Source organism: Durio zibethinus, chromosome 20 (genome assembly GCF_047325235.1).
Source record: "Durio zibethinus cultivar Kanyao isolate XHJ-2024 chromosome 20, ASM4732523v1, whole genome shotgun sequence".
In the NCBI taxonomy this organism is placed as follows: Eukaryota; Viridiplantae; Streptophyta; class Magnoliopsida; order Malvales; family Malvaceae; genus Durio; species Durio zibethinus.
The window spans coordinates 1,637,227-1,660,439 of record NC_143181.1 but is presented as its reverse complement, the minus strand read 5'-3'; the positions used below and the strand labels follow the sequence as shown (position 1 = coordinate 1,660,439).

The 23,213-nt window shown below is 35.3% G+C and overlaps 6 protein-coding genes and 1 pseudogene across 12 annotated transcripts; 5 read left to right on the top strand and 2 right to left on the bottom strand.

Annotated features, from left to right (window-relative positions):
• Positions 1-75: 75 nt before the first annotated feature.
• On the top strand, positions 76-5,923 carry LOC111314809 (U-box domain-containing protein 5-like). Of its 2 annotated transcripts, none has more exons than XM_089749213.1 (7): positions 76-288; positions 627-727; positions 1,431-1,504; positions 2,074-2,259; positions 2,636-2,743; positions 2,982-4,129; positions 4,907-5,923. In XM_089749213.1, the coding sequence occupies exons 3-7, from the start codon at positions 1,451-1,453 to the stop codon at positions 5,661-5,663; spliced, it is 2,253 nt and encodes a 750-aa protein (XP_089605339.1). In that variant the 5' UTR covers positions 76-288; positions 627-727; positions 1,431-1,450; the 3' UTR covers positions 5,664-5,923. The 2 variants fall into 2 exon arrangements, with proteins under 2 accessions (XP_089605339.1, XP_022772160.1); XM_022916425.2 differs by having other exon boundaries at positions 85-288; positions 612-727.
• Positions 5,924-6,152: 229 nt separating this feature from the next.
• Positions 6,153-6,852, bottom strand: LOC111315075 (CBS domain-containing protein CBSX3, mitochondrial-like). Its single transcript, XM_022916691.1, has 3 exons — positions 6,847-6,852; positions 6,607-6,690; positions 6,153-6,458 (listed from the first exon to the last, which is right to left on the bottom strand). Exons 1-3 carry the CDS (start codon positions 6,850-6,852, stop codon positions 6,153-6,155), a joined length of 396 nt encoding a protein of 131 aa, XP_022772426.1.
• LOC111314808 (tubby-like F-box protein 5) lies at positions 6,556-9,033 on the bottom strand. 5 transcript variants are annotated; one of them, XM_089749217.1, is made up of 7 exons: positions 8,665-9,033; positions 8,201-8,563; positions 8,019-8,106; positions 7,745-7,877; positions 7,313-7,662; positions 7,100-7,201; positions 6,822-6,975 (listed from the first exon to the last, which is right to left on the bottom strand). In XM_089749217.1, the coding sequence occupies exons 2-7, from the start codon at positions 8,546-8,548 to the stop codon at positions 6,914-6,916; spliced, it is 1,083 nt and encodes a 360-aa protein (XP_089605343.1). In that variant the 5' UTR covers positions 8,549-8,563; positions 8,665-9,033; the 3' UTR covers positions 6,822-6,913. The 5 variants fall into 5 exon arrangements, with proteins under 5 accessions (XP_089605341.1, XP_089605343.1, XP_089605342.1 ...); XM_089749215.1 differs by having other exon boundaries at positions 6,556-6,975; positions 7,100-7,662; positions 8,665-9,012; XM_089749216.1 differs by having other exon boundaries at positions 6,822-7,201; positions 8,665-8,805.
• A 3,901-nt stretch (positions 9,034-12,934) lies between these two features.
• LOC111314807 (uncharacterized) lies at positions 12,935-14,075 on the top strand. The gene is made up of 4 exons (XM_089749104.1): positions 12,935-13,153; positions 13,271-13,395; positions 13,501-13,631; positions 13,762-14,075. The coding sequence occupies exons 1-4, from the start codon at positions 13,102-13,104 to the stop codon at positions 13,832-13,834; spliced, it is 381 nt and encodes a 126-aa protein (XP_089605230.1). The 5' UTR covers positions 12,935-13,101; the 3' UTR covers positions 13,835-14,075.
• Positions 14,076-15,039: 964 nt separating this feature from the next.
• On the top strand, positions 15,040-17,054 carry LOC111314806 (phenylcoumaran benzylic ether reductase Betv6-like). The gene is made up of 5 exons (XM_022916418.2): positions 15,040-15,359; positions 15,446-15,580; positions 15,711-15,948; positions 16,330-16,533; positions 16,739-17,054. The coding sequence occupies exons 1-5, from the start codon at positions 15,177-15,179 to the stop codon at positions 16,903-16,905; spliced, it is 927 nt and encodes a 308-aa protein (XP_022772153.1). The 5' UTR covers positions 15,040-15,176; the 3' UTR covers positions 16,906-17,054.
• A 1,308-nt stretch (positions 17,055-18,362) lies between these two features.
• Positions 18,363-20,523, top strand: LOC111314805 (eugenol synthase 1-like). The gene is made up of 5 exons (XM_089749103.1): positions 18,363-18,634; positions 18,721-18,855; positions 18,974-19,211; positions 19,609-19,812; positions 20,025-20,523. The coding sequence occupies exons 2-5, from the start codon at positions 18,796-18,798 to the stop codon at positions 20,189-20,191; spliced, it is 669 nt and encodes a 222-aa protein (XP_089605229.1). The 5' UTR covers positions 18,363-18,634; positions 18,721-18,795; the 3' UTR covers positions 20,192-20,523.
• Positions 20,524-20,658: 135 nt separating this feature from the next.
• On the top strand, positions 20,659-23,143 carry LOC111315343 (eugenol synthase 1-like; annotated as a pseudogene). The gene is made up of 5 exons (XR_016330604.1): positions 20,659-21,497; positions 21,583-21,717; positions 21,829-22,066; positions 22,467-22,670; positions 22,846-23,143. The product of XR_016330604.1 is annotated as a eugenol synthase 1-like (transcript).
• Positions 23,144-23,213: the final 70 nt, after the last annotated feature.

The window sequence follows — 23,213 nt, the reverse complement described above, 5'->3', positions numbered from 1 at the left end:
CTTTGTTTTTCAGGAAAGTCAGGTTTACTTCTTCTGCAAATTTACTTTACCATGTAATAAGGTTTCAATTGGATCATAGATTCAGGGTGCTAATATCATAAATGGCAGAAGAAATTGGTTTTTTGTTCCAAAACAGGTAATATAAACAAAGCTTCCAAAGGGAAAGAAGATGGTGATATAGAGTTGGTGGAATCAACCTGCATTTATTTTTAACCTTCTTTCTTTACCATTTTGGAAGAAGTTAGCCCGCTGATGCGGGCATTTGGAGGGCTTTTAAACAGCCAAAAGGTACGTGCATAGCCCCCTCTCTCTCTTTCTTTGTGGTCCTTAAGCCTTGAAGCTTTCTTGTGGAAATGTGTTTGAGTGTGACCAATGAATACTTAAATTTAACTCTGGTTTTTCCTCCGGAAGACAGAGACAATTTTCCTCATAAATCCTCTCCTCGCTAATATATTATTGTATGTAAACGGTTCAACCGAAACGGCCATGTGGTATTGTTAGATTATTTTTTCATTGTGATTACTTTCCTTTAATAGGATCTTTTAACCTTATAGCTCTTCTCTTGGGCAACTAAAAATTAAGTTGGTATTTCAACTGTGTTATATAACAAGCGGAACTTCTTGAAGTTAGGAAGCTGACTATGCAACTTATGCGCTGTTCGTTCTGATATTTCTATATTGGGTCTTCTATAGTGATCGTGCTGAGTTTTTGCCAGAAGAGTAACTGGGTAAGTTTTCTTTTTAATTATATTTAAACTATAACGTTCAACTTGCAAAAAGTGCCGACCTACTGAAATATATAGAATTCAAACTGATATGAACATCCATATCATAGATACTGTTTGCTTGATTTTCAAGTTCCAGACATCTTGCTTTTGCAATGAATTTTAGCCCCTGCTTGTGGCTTTATTTTAGTTTCACCTAAGAGTCACAATCTTTACTTGGTTGCACATAGAGATCTGTTGAAATCATTACAATTATTGCTGCCCGAATTTTGTTGCTCTGATAATTAGACTTGTTTTGCTGATTTGTCACTGTCTTTTTATGAGGGAGCAAAAAATTACCTTAGTTTGCTTTCACGATTACAACTTTTGACTTCATAGGAATTTTTGTAATGTTTCTCGGAGGAGCCTTTTGTAGTCAGTATTTCAACTAGAAGGAACTTAAACAAGAAAGATTTATACACTTAAGGAACCATTCTGCATATGTAATGCTCCTATAGCTTGATTGATTCTTTTTATCTGTTTATTTGATTTGCTGCATAACCATCCTCTGGTCTTGATTCTTTCGACTTATATTTTACTTGATAGACTCTACAATGTTGGTGAAATAATTGGTGGAAATATTCATGTAACTGTAATTCAAATTTCTACTGATGTATTCTGCAAATATAACCATTTGAGGACTCAAATTGATTTGGTCAATGTGCAGAGTGAAGATACTTTTATAATATGGAACTTGGTGCTGCTGTGAGTGTTGAACTTCCATATTACAACACCATTAAGGTAAATGTCAACTGGTTTATCCATCTTTTGGACCATATTTCTTTGACATACTTTTCCAAGAAGAATCGGGGGTTTAATATAGTCTGAGTGATTTCATTGAAAATTCTAGAGCACATCTTAGTTGAATCTAAGAGCGAAACGTAGGTTACTTTGTAAGAAAAGGCATTGGGTTATTCATATCCAATTTGTTTGACCTTTATGAAAAACATCTAGTCTTCTTCACTTTAGCATAATTGAATCGCACTGAGATTTTCTTAACACCCTTCACAGCATTATTGGAACTCTATCTTGTTGTTTTATTGAATTTCTAGCTGAACGGAAGGTTTCATTTTGGCTTTAAGAAATTTTGGGCTGCCTTCAGAATTAGGTATACATAAATTTGACTTCTGTTTTTGTCAAAAAAAAAAAAAAACTTTGGTGGACATTGTTTCAATCCAGTGGTTACATTTTTTTTCCTTACGAGTCATCAATTTCAAAGTCTAGCCTTTTTTTTTTCCTATAATGGGTGGGAGGGAAACTATTGCTAGTTTAGTTGAATTTGTTTGCTTGACAATTGTTAGCGGATGCAGGTGCATCGCTTAATGTGCTTGGAGCTCAAGAAACTCGTTGATAGCATTTTGCACATGTTCTCAGCTCTCGAGTCTGCTCGGCCACGATGCACATCAGGAATGCAGGCTTTATGCTCATTACAATCAGCAATGGATAAAGCAAAGTTATTAATCCAGTACTGTTCTGAATCCAGCAAACTCTACTTGGTACTTTCTTTTTAACTTTTATTGTTCTGTTTATAAAAGAACTAAAAAAATCTGCTAAATCTAGAAACTGGTATCACCAGTCCAAGGCTGTTGTTTTATTATGAAATCAATACCCATGTTGCATTCATGCAGCATATCATCTTTGTTTTCTAATCACAAAATGTAATGTTAAGAGCACCATTGCATTCTTGATATATTCATCCGCCTCTTGAATCGTTTCATTCCCCATGGTCAGCATGAAATTAGTTTTGACATTTTGAATTCACATGCCAATGCCATCTTCGATACTGTCAAATTTATGCAGTAAGCCATTCACATAATTTTCAGGTTTCTGTTGACATTATTTGGGTAATAATTGTATTCATGAAATATTTAGGCAATTACAGCAAAAGAGATACTCTTAAGGTGTGAAAAAATTCGGAGAACTTTGGAGATTTGCATGAATCAAGTTCAAGATATGGTTCCACTCTTTTTGGCTTCAAAGGTTTGTAGTACTCCATAACTTTTTCTCGTTTTGAAATTTCCTGGCAGGAGAATTTTAGAGTGCTTGATTTACTACTATTATTCCATGTATTATTTGGTGCTATTGTTACTATAGTGGTAGAAAGATGTATAGTTTTGTTGGTTGAGTTTTTAAACATTATGTACTATCTTCAGTCTTTTTTACCTTTTCCTTTAAAATCTTTCCTTAATTGTAATTAAGGAGAAATTACTATTTACAGATACATGGAATTATAGATGAACTTAGGAGTGCAAGGTTTCCTCTAGAACCTTCTGAATATGAGGTTGGCGCAGTTATACGTGCACTGCTTGAACAAGACATATCTGCATTAGGCTCCAAAATGCAATCAGAAATTGAGGCTCTTCAACTTGCAGCTTTGAGGTTGAACATTACATCTCCTTTTGCTCTTTTGATAGAGCAAAGATCTATCAAGAAACTTCTTGGAAAAGTTAATGATACAAACCCAACTAAGAGAAAAATCTTGCATTATCTCTTACATCTTCTGAAAAAACATGGAAAGTTAATTTGGCAACTCCAATCTAAAAGCATCATTCCTATGGAGGAAGAGAACTTTTTTTCATCCATGGAGCTGGAGCAAGGAATAAAAAAAGAAGATGATACGTCAACTGATGACTTATTCATCCTTAAACTTCCTGAGCAATTCAAATGCCCTATCTCTATGAGACTGCTGTATGATCCTGTAATTATTGCTTCTGGAAAAACATTTGAACGAGTTTGGATAGAGAAGTGGTTTAATGAGGGCAATCAGATGTGCCCTGTGACTAATACAAGGTTGGAGCAATTGTCTGTCACTCCAAATTTAACAATGAAAAGCCTCATTTCAAAGTGGTTTTTGAGGCATGGAATCAACATTCCTGAAGTTGCACAACCAATTCCTTCACTGCTTTCCTTACAGAAACCTTCTTCCAGCTCCATTGTTAGCTTTGGCAGTTCTGTGCTTGGTTTGCAACTTAAAATAGGGAGTGTCTCACTTGGCTCAATGAGTACTGAATCTAGTTTAGTTTCATCAGATGGGAAATCTAATGATGAGATTACGAGTGGGCTGCCTCAGATTGTTGCAGATTCTCATGGTCAAATATATCATCACTCTTCTATGACTTCAAGTAGTCATGACATCAATACAGCCTTTCTTTCTGAACTTGATAAACATTCCTGGGAATCTCAATGCAAGGCTGTTGAAAATGTTAAAGGCCTTCTGGAAGACAATGATAAGGCTCAGCATTTGACTTTTTCAAGTAGTTATGTTATTCCTGTGATTAATTTTTTGAAGGATGCAAATGAAATATGTGATATAAAAATGCAAAAAGATGGAGCAGAGGTGCTTCTAGCGATTTTGAGCAGTAGCAGGTAATGTTTCTTTCTGGTATCCTTTTTGCTTCGTTAGCTACTTAGGTGTTGTCAGTAAAAACATTATTGAGTTAAGAGGCAAATAATAGGATCTGAGTGGGTAACAACATAAGAATCAATGCTTGGATTTTTCTTTAAAAAGGTTTACCTATCATTAGAACACATATATGGCGTTCAAGCTTATAAAGTATTCGAGTAGCTTATGTTGCTGCCGAAAAATTAAGGAAACCCACTTGCATAATACAATTATTTTTTGGCAATTAAATGCAGATGATGGAAATAGGTACATAGTTTAAGGAGCAAACAAGCATATTGGTTTCTGTCCATGCTTTCTGTAGATAACTTTATGAGGATACCCTTCTGTAATAATTGATGGCATTGACCATATTGCATGAAGTAAAGACACTACTAGTTTACTAGTTTGAGAATGAGGAAATTCTTTTTAATGAAAAGTTTAATGGCTGGAGCTTAGAAAAATTAAAGCCCCTCCAGGAAGATTGGCATAGCCAGTGCCACGTAAATCTGTTGAGAGTTGATTGAATGTCTATATTATTGAAGTTTTGGTCCTTGCACTCACTGTCTTAGTTATCTATTCCATCACTTGTCCTCTGCTTCTGCCCTTCTCTATTATATGCTGGAACTTTGAACCATAAATCTTTCACTACTTCTGATATATTGTTCTTGACATCGACTTATCATACAAAGTTGCTGTTGTCCTAGGATAGTAGAAGCGCTCACTTATTCGCTGATGATAAAGGTATCTTTTGTTGCCTGCAGAGTCGAATTCCCTCCCTTTCATCAAGATGTTATCAATTTGTTGGCATCATTGTTGGATTCTGAACCAGCTGGAGAGTCCCTTGCAATACTGGTAGTTTTATCCTGGCAACAGTACTATAAGTCCAGAATTGTGGCATCTGGCGTTTTGCCTTCCATCCTGAAAGTCCTTGACTCCACAGTTACAGAATTTTACGTGCTGGCTATGAAGATCTTACGTAATTTGTCCAATGGAACTGATGTTGGTTATCATATTGCATATTTGGGTTATATCCCCAAGCTGGTTGCTTTTCTTGAGGATTCAAATGTTGCGGGCTTTTGCATTGAGATTATAAATAACATATGCAATATTGAGGAGGTTAGAATTGAAGTTGCAGAAGCCAATTTTTGTACTTCAATAGCCACAATTTTGGAAGCCGGTAATAAGGAGGAGCAAGAACTTGCTGTTGATTTGCTCCTGTCTCTATGCTCTGACAATCCAGGGTACTGTCAAATGATAAAGACAGAAAGCATAATCCAATCTTTGTTCAGCATATCTATCAATGGCAGTTCTAAAGGATCCGAGAATGCGTTAGTACTGCTCGGCCTCATGGGATCCATGATGAAAAGTGATGCCTCGCAATGTTCAATCCCTTGCACCGTTTTCAGCCAAGAAAACTCGCGTATCTCCAGCAGTGACTTCAGGGTTAAAAAATCATCTTCCAAGGGATTTGGATGTCTGAGAAAGAAATTCTCAAGGTTTTTACTTGCTCAATGTTGATTTTCCTTTTGATTTTTTTTTTTTCCTGCTTGAATGCCTTTCTCCTTTAAGAAACTCATTAATCCATGATGTATATATTATATTGTGGGAATCAGGGGGATTAGCTCAATTTTGATCATGTAGTCACAGTGCTGTAGGTTCTCATATTTCCAGGGTCTGTTTAGTAAATAGAATGCTACCTCTTTTTCTAGACAGTTTTTGGGCAGAGGTATTTTTGCAATCCAGGGGTTAGCAGCTATACAAATATGTGCATTTGCATACCCTCCTTGCCGTTCACCATTCATCTCTTCCTTTTTCACTTTTTATTTATTTAAGAAAAGATGAGAAAAAAACGAAGGCATTTCCCAGTTCCCAGGTGTAAACATTAGCAAAATGAAGTTTCTAACTATGAACCAATCGGATTTTATTTTCCTCTGTAAAAGAATGATTTGACACTGTAAGCGATTTTGATTCCCGTTTGAGTTCTGTCAGCCAAAGTTTTGTAGAATTCTAGTAGTAGTCTCCTTTGATGAACGCGTTCAGTCTCTTCAATTCTCGATTTTGTTGATCCACCATTGCTCGGACAACGTCTACAATAGAAACCATGCCGACTATTCTCTCATCTATGACAGGAACATGCCGTATGTTATTGTCTGTCGTCATTGCTTCTCTTAAATCAAATGTAAAGTGAGTTGATTCCATCTTTCTTGTATTCAGATTACATAAATCACCATACATACCACTTACCTGTTGTGAGTTGCACTGAAGAATGCTTGTATCAGATTTCACTGTCATTAACTTGGTGACAAATGAAAACTAATGACAATTTAAATGGGATGGAGTTATGTTAAAAAAAAAAAAAAATTTGTAACCAGTTGCTGTGATTTAATTGCTAAATTCTTAATTTCAGTGATTAGGACTTAAATTCTGACAGCCTCAATTACCCAAAGAAAAGTTTGCAAACAGAGAAATTAGCTTGTCCATCATGATTTCCCCAACTCTTGTATTTAGGTGATCTTCCTTGCCCTCTAATCTTCCTCAAGTAGTCCTATCCATTCCACCATTAGGAAAATTATCAGGTCTCAAAGTTAGAAGAGTTGTGAAGACAAGCCTAGATAACGATGAACATTGTGATTTGACTCTAGACTCTCAGTCCGTAGCTTGCCTTCCAAGATTAAATAGATGCTAAAACTTAAAAGAGTACATGCATGTAGCCCTCATTACTTGAAGCATGCGGAGTACAAAGGCGGTTGCCGATGAAAATGGCAAGCCTAAATTGCTTCCAAAGAGAATATGTACAACCAAATTGTGGTGAACACTAGCATGATCATGCCTGTAGAGGGAACAAGAGAATCATTATTCACATACAGGTTTTGTGTCAAAGCTGCTTAAGCAGATTGCAAAGGCTTGGAAGGCAGAGAGTGGGTAACGATAATCCAAGGTGAAAATGTCCTCACCAATCTTTCCAAATTGTAGAATCACTTTTTCTTGTTCCACTGCTCTAACATTTTGGCTTGGCTCCACAGCAGCCACCAACTGGAAATTCTTCACAGAAGCCACTGTAACACGTCCTTTAAAATTTAGGCACCAACACTGCAACTGTTCATGCCATCTAGGAGCTTTATTTTTCAAAACTAAGGGTGCACTTTGCACTGATTTCAAAGGCTTACCATAGCCAGTTGAGTTGAATCCAACTCGTGCGCTTTTTCCTTCTGCATCTAATAAGGAAGAAGAATCCTTATCATGGCAATTGAACGCCACTGGAGTAGGAGCAATTCCTCCTTCTTCAATCGCAGAGATGGGGATTGAGTGCATTGTACACTGCATTCTCCTTGGACCTCTGGTACGTAGAACATTGAGCTCATAAGATATGTTGGCAGTGTTATAGTTGCTCGTAGGCACCCTTGGAGGCACCTGCTTGAAACGAGTTTTCCAACAAGATTGAAAACTGGATCGGACAGTAGAGTCATCTGGAGGTTGACAGTCGAAAATGTTGAACTTGGTTCCCAGGAAATTAGACCTGTTAAACTTCACTCTTAAATTGCACGAAACAACAGACCAATCCTTAAGAAAATAACAATTTCACACATCGAAAAGCTTGCCTGAGTTTTCCAACATAATTGTAACTTGATCTAGAGAAATCATCCCCAACTAAAGATATCACAAAATAACTACTGGTAGCCCTTCTGACCTTTTTTGCTGCCAGTAACAATTTACTCAAATCACCGGACGGAGCTGTAATTTTTTCGTAAATATTAATAAAAATTAGTTATATATAGATTTTACTAAGCAGAAACATACAGTTTTTAGAATCAAAACACCCAAATGGCCAAATCAAATACCCAAGAAAAAATGATAAAGCAAAGGAAAATTTACCAGGACTGAGACCCATATACAATCGATATGTTGAAATTGCCCTTTCCCTCCTAACAAAGCATTGAATCGGAGTATCCCTTGGGCCAGGCTAAACCAAAAACAAAAAGCAAAACCCACAAACTATAAGTAACAAAAAAATTGATTTTTTGATAATAAAGGGCAAAAAAAAAAAAAAATCTCACCTGCTTTAAAGAGATGGGGAAAGTTAAAAAGCCACATTGTTCAGGCGTCTTAACAATCTCTTTAGTGATTTCCCTCCATGACCTGCACACTGAAGCACAAGCAACCACATCTTTCTTTCCAGGCCAACATGTTTCCCTCGCTTCCACTCTTTGAATTATATCTAAAAGTAATTCCCGAGGTAAATTTGCCCATTGCCCTTGCTTTGAAGAACCAGCTGATGATGATGGTGATGATGAAGAAGCTTCTGGAGCAATATAGGCTCGTCCAAGCCCAAGCTTATGTCTCTTCCTCTCTGAACTTTTCTTTGATATATTCCCAATCTCCCGAACAAAGGTTTTCAATGGCATTTTTCTTAATTTTGACTTTACACAGCTAAAAAGATCATAATCAGGCAAATAGAAAGAAAGAAGAAAGATGTAAAATTTAAAAGAGTTTGTTTTTCATTTTTGGTTTTGAAATTTACCTGAAAGATTGAATATTTTTCCGCTGCCAAATTGAAAAGAGAGACCTTTGACACAAACTTAAAAAAAAAAAAAATTTTAACAGGAAGATTTGGAAAATTGTTGAAAATTTCCAGAAAGGAGAGACAAATTCATCGGAAAACAAGAAACGAGAGGCAAATTGGAGAATGTACACAATCTCTAATTAGAGAGAGAGAGAGAGAGAGAGAGAGAGAGAATCTAATGGTATTAGACGTTAAGACCGGCGATTTGATTGTTCCTTTTCTTTTCTCTCTCTATCTCCGCATCTCTCCGTCGCTGCCACCGCCTCAAGCTGCCGTTCGACAGGAGTACCACACAATGAAGGCTCTTCTCTTTTTTTTCTTTCCTTTGATTCTAATACAAACGATTTGCATTTTTTGAAAACCGTTTTTTTTTTCATTTTTTTTTTCTCTGCTTTTGTTGTTTTTAAATTTTGTCCGTTAATTTTAATTGGCAGGTTTTTTGTGTGTGTTCACACAGTTAGCAGGAAAATTGCACTCGGGACACGTGGCAGTCAAAGGAGAAATTGGTCCCTTCGATTTGATTTTGCTTGATTAAGAAGATTAGCTTTATTAAAATAAATAAATAAATTACATCGTTCATCCCTTACCTATATTTGTGTTTTTAAAATAATCAATAAATTTTTTAAATTAATTACTAAATTTTAAGTAAGTATTTTTTATTATCTAATCATTAGTTTTTTAGCAAAAAAATTTATTATATTTAAACGATTGATTGATAAAAAAATATTTATTTAAATTTAATAATTAAATAAAAAAATTTAATAATTAAATGATCATTTTAAAACACAAAACATAATTGAGTAATTAATGATATATTTTATACAAAAATATTAATATTAATAATTTTTTTCCATAAATTTTCTCATTCATTGTGAAAATTTTAAATTTTATAACTAAATTTAATAAAATAATCATACTCTTAAGATATATTAAAAATAAAATATGCCATAATATTTTATTTTATTTTTAATTAAAAATTGCACTGGCAAGCATGAAAACACTTTTTGTTATAAGTTTCTTTGATTTTTTAGATCCACTTTTTCATTTTATGTTCCAAGCTCCAAATAATGAACTTTTTAGATTTAAAAACAGTAATGACTGATTGAGAATGTTTTTAATATTTTTTTCATACACACATTAAATTTAATAGTAATATATAATTTCCAATAGCAAAAATTGTCTAATGTATAATGTTTTGCTTTTTTTTTTTTTTTTGGCAATCCATTTATAACTTAGTGTTATTATTAAAGAAAAAAAAAACTAATTAGATGTTATAATCACGAGGTTGTTTGGTATCGAAGAATCCCTCGTGATTCCTTGAAATAATATTTCCTCAACAATTGTAAAATATATATATATATATATATATAATACAACTTAGTTAATTTCAAGTTGTTTTTAAATTTAAAAATTTTCAAAAAATTACATACAATATGTAACAATTAATGAATTATATAAATTTGAAGGTTCGTATATTCGTATTATATTTTATATAAAAATTAAATATTATAATTTATATTAATATGATAATATTAAATATATTTTTTTAAATTTTATTAAATTTATATATAATAATTATTAAAATTTTAAATTATTATTTTTAAATTTTTAATTATATCATATTATTATATTATAATTTAAAACTATAACTAAATAATTTTTAACGCGAGAACAATCTTTACGATCCTGAATTATAGCTAGTGAAAAGTTTTGAGAGTTACCACCACTCAATTTATTCCCCGCACGAGTGGCTTGCAGCTGGCTTAGCTATGTCCTTCAGATTCGTGGAAAATGCGGGAGGCTCTTTGACAACCGAGTCGACCGGTGTCAGATCAAGGATAAGATAAGTTGAAACTTTGAGATGTAAGGTCACACTTTCACGTGCCACATCCACATAGCTTAATCATTACTCACTTGTCTGTCTGGCTCAATAATCAAACATTGAATATCATCTAAGAAAGTGGAGAGCTAATGGGAGCTTTTCTTAACAATGATAGCTTATCTTTAATCTGCCATTAGTGGTAGAGATAAAAAGCATCTAATTTCAGTCCTTTGTTTGTCTTTGATGAAACCTTAACTCGCGGTTAACGTTTGATCGAAGTTTAACATAATCTGTCCATGATAATTCAGTGAGAAAGTGGCATGTCAGTGGCAGTGTTCTTGACTCCAAAAGGAAGCATGCTTGAATTATAGCAAGGATGTGGTCTTTTTCTGTTTCATTTACTTATAATATTTTCAATTGATTAAATACATTTTATATGCATTATTCTTCAATTTTCTTTATTAACACTTGATGTTAGCTGTGGGTTTTAAAAACAAGACCACTCAAACATTAGGGTCCACTCACCAACCGGCGAACCTAGAGATGCACTGGAGCCGACCTTGACTGCTGCTATTGATTTTAAATTGTAGTTAATTAGAAGCATTTTCATGGGATTTTGTTACTTTATTGGATTTCTTGCTTATTAGAATGAATGCAGTTTGAAAAGTTTCTACAGTCTATTAGGGTTTACATTGTGGTGGCTGCAGTGCTACAACTACTAGATTCTGCATAATTTGATGGAATTTGAAACTGAAAATGGTCGTCTCCATGCTGATCAAGGTCTCCAGGTCAGATACAAACCCCTTATTAAAAGAACTATGGCAATGAAACAAGTCCCAGCTAGCTCAACAGCTACAATGAGCTCCATAACTCAATTGGGTCAAGCAAATTGAAGTGCCTAGTTAGGTGCCTGTCTGTAATTGCAGTATCATTCAAGAAGAAAAAAATTATGAACTTTCAACTTTTTATCATATTAAAACAAATATATGCAGCCAAGCTTTAGAACGAGGTCAAGTAGAAGCAAAGCAAAATGATACTTGGGGAAGTGAAATGTGGAGCCCTTTTTTTTTTTTTTTTCTTGCTTTCTTTCATGCATGCACTGTGGCCTTGCATAACTTGGTTGAAAATCATGTTGTTTCAGTTGGAAGTTTGCCAACTGGTACAATGCCCACAAGGACAAATGTGGATTCCACCTGGATAAGATTTTGGTGTTGCAAAACTGTAGGCTCACATCGGAAAAAAAAGTTATTGTTCTTGATTTGATGAAGAATTTGGACGTGCCACAAATTAATTCAGACGACATGCCAGCTCTGCAAATTTCCGTCCCTACTTGCCCAATGTCTTGGATTATGCCAAGAAAGGGTATTAAAAGAAGTTAAAAATGAAGGAGCCATCAAGAGCTCGTGAAGGTCACTAATTATTAACAGTCATGAGACCATGCATACACCAATGATGAGTAAGGCAAGTGAGCCTTTTGGTAATGAAAAATAAAGGAAAAAGTAAACCGACTGTTGTTCTTTCCTGAGGATTTTCTTTGTCATGTCATTCTTTTTATTCCTCTAGATTCTCATCAATGATTGATTTTTGTTGCTCCAATATCATCCACTGATCAGGCACTAAATGTAGATGCTTCAAAGTTCCTTGTGCAAACAAAATCGAAAAGTTCCTTCCACAAAGGATCTGGTTTATGCCAAAAAAAACAGTGTATGAGATTGGGCCTGAGCAAGATCAAGATCTAAATTTCTTCATTAAAGCTTAGACTCTGGACTCTTTTTCACCCCATTACTTACAATGTGCCTCACTTCGTAAAAATTATATTAACAGAGCCCAAGCCTGCAAAGATCTCAACGGACATTTTGACAGACACACTCACCCATTATGAGCGTAGGTTTAGCCCAAAATGCTTCAATCACTATCTGTCAGAATTTAAAATACATACATGAAGACTCCTCTGGCAGAAGTTTTGGGGTTTGATGACGTCATGTAGATATCTATGGCATACTCAAAGAACCTGACATATGGGACGATAGACTGTAAGCACAGACCCAAGTAAATTCATTTATGACAGGACAAAGACAAAAAAGAAAAGAAAAATATGGCTAGATTACTGACTAGTGTCGTTTATCTTCTGACTCCCATGTATATCGGCTTAGAAACTGGGCTGTTAATGGATTTGAACCCTTCAAATGGGGATAAGAATGTCTCCCAGACAAATAAGATCAAAACGCGTGCGTCAGCCCACAACTTGAATTCCCTTCTCTTGCCGCATCTTTAATGTCTAGTCGGTGGGCTGCAAACTAGAGAGTATTTAGTTACAAGAGTTAGTGGAGCCTATCACAATCAAAATACTAATCATTTTGTCACCACGTCAATAAATTGGCCTCTGTGTCTTCATTTTCACAGGAAAAAGCATGGTTTTGAGGATAAGAACGAGTAAAAATGACGACTCTCCGACAGAAAATAAAGGAAAAGATAAGATCCCACCCACAGCTATATATAGGCTTTTTCTCAAGATATTTGCTGTGAGAGATGGTTCTTTGTTTTGGTTCTAGCAGGTGAAAGATCATCAGCAAATGGGTTCTCTAATGGCAGGATGGGATTCTCCTGTATCAGATCCTGCAGCAGGTGATTTCAGTAAACTCTTATAAGGTTTATCTTGCATGGCTTAGTTAGTGCTTCCATGGTGTTTTCTATTTACTACTTAATCCTTTTGTTTAATTTTGGCATTTGAAAATCTTTCAGTAATACGGAAAAGAAATCGATCACTTACCAAGGAAGAGATTGAAGCGTACTGGAGATCAAAGAAGAAAACGGAGGAAGAGCATCTTAAGGCTATTTGCAGTCCATCAGATAGCTGCAGCAAGCTGGTGCAAATTGTTATCAAAGATTTTACAATTAATTGCAGCTTAGTCCTATTTTTCACTCATGTTTTGAATATTAGTTTTGAATATTACACATGGATTATATGGTAGGAAACTCCATTTGCGGAGTATGGAAGGCAGTATATGAGATCAAGCTCCATGCCTTTGCCCAATACAAAGCAGGGTTTCCTGGAAATGAACGAAGAAACAAGCCTGGAGAACATCACAAAGAAAAATGGCTGGTGAGTAGCTAAATCTTAATTACTCGACTCATTAGCACCAAAAAGTTTAAGTTGACAAATTTTATCAACATACAAATTTCCGTGGATTATTCTTGAATGAACCTCCTGTTGCTGACCGCCCTACCAACAGTTACAAACCGCAGTTCCACATTGCCAACCTTGGTGCTTCGAAGCTTAACACAGATACTGGAATCAGTACTTAAATCTTTTGCTCCTAATGCTACTTCTACAAAGTAGCAAGAACGTTACGTACTCTGATGTGTGCTGGCTGAAGTCTGTACCAAGTAGTACTAAATTACTGATAGTAGTGGGGGATGAATCTGTTGTCAGCATTTGTCACTGGGGTTCTTTTGGCAACTTAAGATTTCCTAAGCTCTGTACTGTATAGAGATTTGTATGACAAGATTTTTCTATAGTGATGACTTCTTTCTAAAACAAGAATAATTGTGCTAAATATTGCATGATTTCACTGTTTTCACTGCAAATTATGTGCAGTTGTCTGTGCATCAGAGATCAGTAGATAAAAATTAAATTCAAAGAGGTTTAACAAAAAATGTCAAGGGCAATCATTATCAGCCTTGTGTAAATGATGGGTCTATTTCTTAGCTAAATAAATTCACTTTTCCCAACTAACTGTTAACTTTTCTTATACAAAATTTCGAATAAAATTCATGGTCGTGTGGTAATCAAAGCCGAAATATCATTTTCTGGTGATATGGAACTTTGGGTTGAGCCCAGTCCATTCATATAAGAGGCACTTTGACCCAATTAGTTCTTACGTTGCCTAGGCTTAATATTAGGAAATGTAACTCTTTGTCAAAACTGCTCTGCTCTTAATATATATTAAAATCTTTTAGTGATGTGATTAAAAAACAAAGATATGATGTATATGATGAGTCTCAAAGCTTTAAAAACATAGACTAATTCCAAACTCACTAATTTATACACCTAATCCTGAAACTTCCATAATGTTTATTTTATCTTTTTTTCTCCAAATCACTGTTTAATTTTGAAGTAATTGACTAATTGTTAGTCGGACGTTTTTTTATTGGCTGTCGGTTGAAATGGGTAAACGCCGACTCTTTTTTTTTTTTTTCTTTATTAAGCCTATATACCAATTTTCCAAGCACATTAAGTGAAATACCAATGTTAGCCTGTACCGAAACTGGCTAATTCAACAATGCGTGCGTAATTGAGACGATCAGCCAAATACTTTCAATAACAAAGACCGCTTAATTTTCTATATTTTCCCAAACCAAGAATTTTCACATGACAGAGACAGACCGACAATTTTCTACCGTTGATGAAAGCAATTTGTACTGCACGATTAGTCAAAAAGCTGAAAATCATATCATAGTTATCCAAAATAGGCACTTCATTTCCCACCAATCAGGATGATCCTCAGGAGTACTTCACATACCACATCTCATCCATAAATAGTGCTTCCATTTGGTTCACACTCCATCACAAGAACATAATCCAAAACCTCTTTACCAACTAGTACGTCTCATTGGGCTCTCATTTCTGTGGCTGAAGAATTATTCAATGGCTGGAAAGAGCAAGGTTTTGATCATTGGAGGCACTGGATACATCGGAAAGTTCATTGTCGAAGCCAGTGCAAAAGAGGGTCATCCCACTTTTGCTTTAGTTAGAGAGAGTACGGTTTCTGATCCTGTTAAGGGAAAGGTTATTGAGAACTTCAGGAACTTAGGGGTCCAATTGTTGTGCGTAAGTATATTTGAGTTCTTGTGAACGTGAACGTATATTCACGTCGTGATCTTGTTTTTTTAGTTTGGTGTTTTGTCGGCATGCAGGGGGATCTTTACGATCATGAGAGTTTGGTTAAGGCAATAAAGCAAGTTGATGTGGTGATATCCACCGTTGGTGGCATGCAGTTAGCAGATCAAGTTAAGATCATTGCTGCCATTAAAGAAGCTGGGAATGTGAAGGTTAGTGTTTCCCACTCAAGTTGAGGGTTTGATATCAGACATTCGTTTGGTGGTCTTTGATCTTTAGCATATGTGACATCACCATAAATGAAATTAGCTGAAACCATGGTTGTTTAATTTGTTTGATTAGAGATTTTTTCCATCGGAATTTGGAAATGACCCCGACCGGGCTCATGCCGTTGAGCCAGGGAAAACAGTATTCACAATCAAGGCTCAAATCCGCCGTACTATCGAGGCTGAAGGAATCCCTTACACTTACGTGTCCTCTAACTGCTTTGCGGGGTATTTTATTCCTAACTTGGCACAGCAAGGAGCCACTGCTCCCCCAAGAGACAAGGTTGTTATCCTAGGCGATGGAAATACTAAAGGTAAATAGTGTTCCTTAGCTCATCAATATTAGCTTCTTTTCCATTTTTATTTAGGGAAGCCAAGTCCTAAACCATACTAGACTGATAGATGCATCACATCCACTGGCTAAGGTGGTATGTTTCTCTATTTACAAGCTTTGAATTCAATTGCTAGGAAAAACTATTCCAAGGAATGATGGAAAATGGATCCTTTTAGTGATCTAGAAAGAGGAAAAATGAAACTTAAATCATTTTTGTTATGTAAACCAAACAGAACATCTCTTCTTGGAAAAAAAAAATGAAAATGAAAAATTCAGAGGGCTTGATCAAAGGTTAAGGGCTTAGTTGTAGAAATTAAACAAGCATGTAATAATCACTATTTGCATCCTGTTCTGTTTGCAGCTGTTTTCAACGATGAAGGTGATATTGGCACCTACACCATCAAAGCTGTTGATGACCCCAGAACATTGAACAAAAGCCTGTACATCAGGCCTCCTAAAAACACCTATACGTTTAACGAGGTTGTTGCCCTGTGGGAGAAACTGATTGGCAAAACCCTTGAGAAAACATATGTTCCAGAGGACCAACTTCTCAAACAGATCCAAGGTTGTTGAAATCCCTGCTCTTTTTTCATTCACAAATTCTGCTAATTAAACTTTCTATTGGATTATTCATCAGGGATGTTGATATTAGAATATTTTTTCTTAGCTGCAATTCATATCAATTTGTCCTTCTGTTATTATTGTTACTGTTATTTCATTTTCAAACGTGATGGCTAATTGGCGTGTTTGGTTTTCATCAATTCTTGCAGAGTCTCCCATTCCAATCAATGTGATATTGGCAATCAGTCATTCAATCTTTGTGAAAGGTGATCACACCAACTTTGAGATTAAGCCGTCATTTGGAGTCGAGGCTTCCGAGCTATACCCTGACGTGAAATATACCACTGTGGAAGAACAACTCCGCCGTTTTGTTTGAGAAAAAAATTGAATCATAGCTCTTTGTTAAAACTACTACTAGTAATAATGAAGGCTGTACCATCGCCCCCCAATTTTTTTTTAACGTCATTGTAGCAGAATACTTCATTTCACCAAAAATAATACTTGATCCCCTTTTTTCTAGTAAAATTATTTTTTGATTCCTCCTTTTTCCTATCTCTAGCTTCGCCTCTGGTAATAATTGGGAAATTATCATCAAGACTTTGCTTGGTTAAAATTCATAACTACTTTTCTACTTTGTAACTTAATCATTAGATTAAAAATTTTTCATCCTCATTTTTTTTCTATCATTGCTACCTACTAAAGCCCAAGGGATTTGTGGAGAGAGCTAGAGGAGAGTGTGTGTTCTCAAGTTTCTTGTCATCATTCGACAGAATGTGAACGATGCTGTTCTTCTTGCTTATATATAATTAACAGCAGCTTCATCTCTACTTGATTATATAATTTTCATATTAACATTGAATTTGAATAGAAAGTCATTCAGTCCCCGGACTAAAAAATACATGAATAAGCAGCGATAAAAATTCAAATCCTGATGTACCTTTTAAACTATAAAAAGGTTCTTGAGCATCCACAGAGTGAATTACCCTTTTATTTTGGTCTAATCAACCAAAACATGAATTACCATAATATGATACTACCTTTTCGTTTGGCACACAATCCACGAATTAACTACTGGGTGTGAATATTTCATTTTGGCAATGTAAGATGAGCACTGGTTACTTTAAATCGATGGCTTTGTTTTAAAGACTAACCATTCATTGCCCCGCAACATATTTGTGTTGGACTTTCAAGGATCGTATATTGGAGGCTTATGTAAAATACAAATCCTTTTGTATTTTTATAGTAATTGTTAGTCGGACTCTTGTTTATTGTCGTCCGTTGAATTGGGCAAACACTCATTCCTTTTTCATTTTTTCTTTATCAAGGGTAGGCCATATGCCAATTCTCAAATTGGCAATGGATTTTATCAGTATCTTGGCCACGTTCAAGAGTTTCTAGAATGTTAAATTACGTTTTTTTTTTTTTAATTATTTTTTCCCTTTGTTTCTCTTGAAGATGCGTAATTTGTAAGGCATATCAAGTAAAAAATAAATGTCAGCCTACACGTAACCCGGTTAATTCAATAATGCATGCGTAATTGAGACTTTCCAGCAAAAACAAGTTTAAATAACAAAGACGGCTTAAACTTCTATTCCCAATTGGCAAAAAAAAAAAAAAAATCTATTCCCTAACCAATATTTTTCAAATGACAGAGACAGACTGACAATTTTCTACCGTTAATGAAAACAATTTGCGCTGCATGATTAGTCAAAAAACTGAAAATGATACCATAGTTATCCCAAATAAGTACTTTGTTTCCCACCAATCAGGATGATCCTTGGGATTACTTCACATACCTCATCTCGTCCATAAATAGTGCTTTCATTTGGCTGTCGAACTACACTACAAGAACATTATCCAAAACCTGTTTACCATCTAGTCTTCTCATTTGGCTCTCATTTCTGTAGCTGAAGAATTATTCAATGGCTGGAAAGAGCAAGGTTTTGATCGTTGGAGCCACTGGATAGATTGGAAAGTTCATTGTCGAAGCTAGTGCAAAAGAGGGTCATCCTACTTTTGCTTTAGTTAGAGAGAGTACGGTTTCTGATCCTGTTAAGGGAAAGGTTATTGAGAACTTCAAGAACTTAGGGGTCCAATTGTTGTGCGTAAGTATATTTGAGTTCTTGTGAACGTGAACTTACATTCATGTCGTGATCTTATTGTTTTAGTTTGGTGTTTTGTGGGCATGCAGGGGGATCTTTACGATCATGAGAGTTTGGTTAAGGCAATAAAGCAAGTTGATGTGGTGATATCCACCGTAGGTCTCATGCAGTTAGCAGATCAAGTTAAGATCATTGCTGCCATTAAAGAAGCTGGGAATGTGAAGGTAATTGTTTCCCACTCAAGTTGATGTCGTGATATCAGGCATTTGTTTTGTGGTCTTTGATCTGTAGCTTATGTGACATCACTATAAATGAAATGAGCTGAAACTATTGTTTGATTAGAGATTTTTCCCATCGGAATTTGGAAGTGACCCCGACCGGGTTCATGCAGTTGAGCCAGTGAAAATATCATTCACAATCAAGGCTCAAATCCGCCTTACTATTGAGGCTGAAGGAATCCCTTATACTTACGTGAACTCTAACTGCTTGGCGGGCTATGTTCTTCCTAACTTGGCACAGCCAGGAGCCACTGCTCCCCCAAGAGACAAGGTCGTCATCCTAGGCGATGGAAATCCTAAAGGTATAAATAATGTTTGAGTTCTAAAATATCAGCTTCTTTTCCATTTTCAAATATTTTAGTTTAGAGAAGCTCTAAACCATACATAGACTGATAGATGCATCACATCCACTGGCTAAGTGGGTATGTTTCTCTATTTACAAGCTTTGAACTTCCATTGCTAGGAATAACTCTTCCATGGAATGACGGAAAATGGATCCTTTTAGTGAACTAGAAAAATGAAAAGGGACAAATGAAACTAAACTTAATCATTTTTGTCATGTAAATCAAACAGAACATCTCTTCTGAGGAAAAAAAGGAAACTAAAAATCCTGAGGACTTGATAAAAGGTTAAGGGCTTAGTTGTAAAAATTAAACAAAGCATGTAATAATCACTATTTGCGTACTGTTCTGTTTGCAGCTGTTTTCAACTATGAAGGTGATGTTGGCACCTATACAATCAAAGCTGTTGATGACCCCAGAACATTGAACAAGATCCTACACATCAAGCCTCCTAAAAACACCTACTCCTTTAACGAGGTTGTTGCCTTGTGGGAGAAATTGATTGGCAAAACCCTTGAGAAAACATACGTTCTGGAGGACCAACTTCTCAAACAGATCCAAGGTTGTTGAAATCCCTGCTGTTTATTTATTCAAAACAACTGCTAATTAAACTTCCTGTTGGATTATTCATCAAATAGAGGGATGTTGATATTAAGATATTCTTTCTGAGTTGCAATTCATATCAATTTGTTCTTCTGTTATTGTTGATATTGTTATTTCATTTTCAAACTTGATGGCTAATTGGTGTTGTTTGGCTTCCATCAATTCTTGCAGAGGCTCCAATTCCAATCAATCTGATATTGGCATTCGGTCATTCAATGTTTGTGAAAGGTGATCAGACCAACTTTGAGATTGAACCGTCATTTGGAGTCGAGGCTTCCGAGCTATACCCTGACGTGCAATACACCACTGTGGAAGAATTCCTCAGCCGTTTTGTTTGAGAAAAAAATTGAATCATAACTCTGTTTTAAAACTAATACTAGTAATAATTGGCAATCTATCACCAGGACTTTACTAGGTAAGAAAGACGGAAAACGGTAAGGATGAAAATTTTTTTAATTTAATGGTTAAGTTAAAAGTAAAAAAATAGATTATGAATTTTAATCATTAATTAAAAAATTATTCATCCTCACCTTTTTGCATCATTCCTACCTAATAAAGCGCAAAAGATTTGTGCAGAGGGCTAGAGGAGATACCGTGTTCATAAGTTTCTTGTTATCATTCGATGCCGTTCTTCTTGCTTATATATAATTTAACGGCAGCTTTGTCTCTACTTGCTTATATAATTTTCATATTAGCATTGAATTTGAATAGAAAGTCATTGAGTCCGAAGACTAAAAAAAAGATATGAATAAGCAGCAATAAAAATTCAAACCCTGATAGCCTTTTTAACTATAAAAAATTTATTAAACATGTATAATGTTAGTTATCTTAACCAAATGATAAACATAATATCATAACAATAACATATCGTAATAAACTCACAGCAATAGATAATAATCAATAATTAATAAATAAATATAAAATATTTTTCAAAATCATGATCAATAATTAATAAATGAATATATAATATTATTCAAAATCATTTATAAACGAACAAAAATCAAACATATTTATAAATAGTTCATTAAAAATTTTGTTCGTTCGCACCAATAAATGTTAGCATATACCCAATCGGGCTAATTCAACAACGCAAGCGCAGCAAAAAGAAGTTTCAATAACAAAGACGGCTTAAGCTTCTATTCCCAATTGGCACAAAAAAAAAAAAAATCTATTCCCTAACCAAGATTTTTCAAATGAAAGAGACAGGGCCTAATTTTCTATCGTTGATGAAAATAATTTATTGGTGCATAATTGGTCAAAAAACTGAAAAGCATACCGTAGTCGTCCCAAATAATCACTTTGGTTCCCAGCGACCAAGATGATCCTTGGCAGTACTTTACATCCCTCATCACATCCATAAATAGTGCTTCCATTTGGCTGTCAGAATCCATTACAAGAACATAATCCAAAAACTTTGTACCAACTTGTACTTCTCATTTGGCTCTCATTTCTGTATTCTTCAATGGCTGGAAAGAGCAAGGTTTTGATCATTGGAGGCACTGGATACATCGGAAAGTTCATTGTCGAAGCTAGTGCAAAAGAGGGTCATCCACTTATGCTTTAGTTAGAAAGAGTACGGTTTCAGATCCTCTTAAGGGAAAGGTTATTGAGAACTTCAAGAACTTAGGGGTCCAATTGTTGTACGTAAGTATATTTGAGTTCTTGTGAACGTGAACTTACATTCATGTCGTGATATTTTTTTTTAGTTTGATGTTTTGTGGTCATGTAGGGGGATCTTTACGATCATGAGAGTTTGGTTAAGGCAATAAAGCAAGTTGATGTGGTGATATCCACCGTATGTCAAATGCAGATAGCAGATCAAGTTAGGATCATTGCTGCCATTAAAGAAGCTGGGAATGTGAAGGTTAGTGTTTCCTAGTTAATTTACTCAATATGTAGAATAGAATTAACTTACCTGCAACTCTGCAAACAAATTAATAAGATTATTCTAATGGTTTTTAATTTGTTTGGTTAGAGATTTTTCCCTTCGGAATTTGGAAATGACAACGACCGGGTTCACGCCGTTGAGCTAGGGAAAACAGCATTCGCAATCAAGGCTTAAATCCACCGTACTATTGAGGCTGAAGGAAACCCTTACACTTACGTGCCCTCTAACTGCTTTGCGGGCTATTTTCTTCCTACTTTGGCCTAGCCAGGAGCCACGGCTCCCCCAAGAGACAAGGTCGTTATCCTTGGTGATGGAAATCCTAAAGGTAAATAGTGATTATTAGCTCATGAATATCAGCTTCTTTTCCATTTTTAGGTATTTTTGCATATGGAAGCCCTAAACCAATCCATACATAGAATACTGATAGATGCATTAAATCCACTGGCTAAGGTGGTATATATGTTTCTCTATTTTCAAGCTTTGAACTTCATTGCTGGGAATAACTCTTCCATGGAATGATGGAAAATGGATCCTTTTAGTGAGCTAAGAAAAAGAAAAATGAAACTTAATCATTTTTGTCATGTAAATCAAACAGAACATCTCTTCTGGGAAAAAAAAAAAGGAAAATAAAAAATCCCAAGGACTTGATGAAAGGTTAAGGGCTTAGTTATAGAAATTAAACAAAGCTTGTAATAAGCACTGTTTGCATCCTGTTCTGTTTGCAGCCGTTTTCAACGAAGAAGGTGATATTGGCACCTATACCATCAAAGCTGTTGATGACCCCAGAACATTGAACAAAAGCCTGTACATCAGGCCTCCTAAAAACACCTATTGGTTTAACGAGGCAGTTGCCCTGTGGGAGAAATTGATTGGCAAAACCCTTGAGAAAACATATGTTCCCGAGGACCAACTTCTCGAACAGATCCAAAGTTGTTGAAATCCCCTGCTCTTTTTTCTTTATTTTTTATTCAAAACTACCGCTAGAGGGATGTTGACATTAGGATATTCTCTCAACTGCATACCAATTTGTTCTTTAGTTATTATTATTTCATTTTCAAACGTGAAGGCTAATTAGTATTGTTTGGTTTTCATCAATTCCTGCAGAGGCCCCATTTCCAACCAATGTGGTACTAACAATCACTCACTCAATATTTGTGAAGGGTGCTCACACCAACTTTGAGATTGAACCGTCATTTGGAGTCGAGGCTTCCGAGCTATACCCTGACGTAAAATATAACACTGTGGAAGAATACCTCAGCCGTTTTGTTTAAGAAAAAAAATTGAATCATAGCTCTTTGCTAAAACTAATACTAGTAATAATTGAGAAACTATATCACCAAGGGATTTGTGTGTGTTCATAAATTTCTTGTTATCATTCAACAGAATGTGAACCATTTTACTATAGCGATTGTTTTGTTTGAAAGGCTAATTCATTGTCCCGCAAAATATTTGTGTCAATTGGGCTTTCAGGG

Coding starts and splice junctions, on each gene's coding strand:
- LOC111314809 (XM_089749213.1), top strand. CDS start 1,451: ATGGAACTTGGTGCTGCTGTGAGTGTTGAACTTCCATATTACAACACC. Junction 1,505..2,073: donor CATATTACAACACCATTAAG/GTAAATGTCAAC, acceptor TAGCGGATGCAG/GTGCATCGCTTAATGTGCTT. Junction 2,744..2,981: donor CACTCTTTTTGGCTTCAAAG/GTTTGTAGTACT, acceptor TACTATTTACAG/ATACATGGAATTATAGATGA.
- LOC111315075 (XM_022916691.1), bottom strand. Junction 6,459..6,606: donor ATGGACAAGCTAATTTCTCT/GTTTGCAAACTT, acceptor AATTGTCATTAG/TTTTCATTTGTCACCAAGTT.
- LOC111314808 (XM_022916421.2), bottom strand. CDS start 8,548: ATGCCATTGAAAACCTTTGTTCGGGAGATTGGGAATATATCAAAGAAA. Junction 8,107..8,200: donor TCCCCATCTCTTTAAAGCAG/GTGAGATTTTTT, acceptor TTTTTGGTTTAG/CCTGGCCCAAGGGATACTCC. Junction 7,663..7,744: donor AATTATGTTGGAAAACTCAG/GCAAGCTTTTCG, acceptor GAAGTTTAACAG/GTCTAATTTCCTGGGAACCA.
- LOC111314807 (XM_089749104.1), top strand. CDS start 13,102: ATGGGTTCTCTAATGGCAGGATGGGATTCTCCTGTATCAGATCCTGCA. Junction 13,154..13,270: donor TGTATCAGATCCTGCAGCAG/GTGATTTCAGTA, acceptor AAAATCTTTCAG/TAATACGGAAAAGAAATCGA. Junction 13,632..13,761: donor ATCACAAAGAAAAATGGCTG/GTGAGTAGCTAA, acceptor CCCTACCAACAG/TTACAAACCGCAGTTCCACA.
- LOC111314806 (XM_022916418.2), top strand. CDS start 15,177: ATGGCTGGAAAGAGCAAGGTTTTGATCATTGGAGGCACTGGATACATC. Junction 15,949..16,329: donor AGGCGATGGAAATACTAAAG/GTAAATAGTGTT, acceptor TTCTGTTTGCAG/CTGTTTTCAACGATGAAGGT. Junction 16,534..16,738: donor ACTTCTCAAACAGATCCAAG/GTTGTTGAAATC, acceptor CAATTCTTGCAG/AGTCTCCCATTCCAATCAAT.
- LOC111314805 (XM_089749103.1), top strand. CDS start 18,796: ATGCAGTTAGCAGATCAAGTTAAGATCATTGCTGCCATTAAAGAAGCT. Junction 19,212..19,608: donor AGGCGATGGAAATCCTAAAG/GTATAAATAATG, acceptor TTCTGTTTGCAG/CTGTTTTCAACTATGAAGGT. Junction 19,813..20,024: donor ACTTCTCAAACAGATCCAAG/GTTGTTGAAATC, acceptor CAATTCTTGCAG/AGGCTCCAATTCCAATCAAT.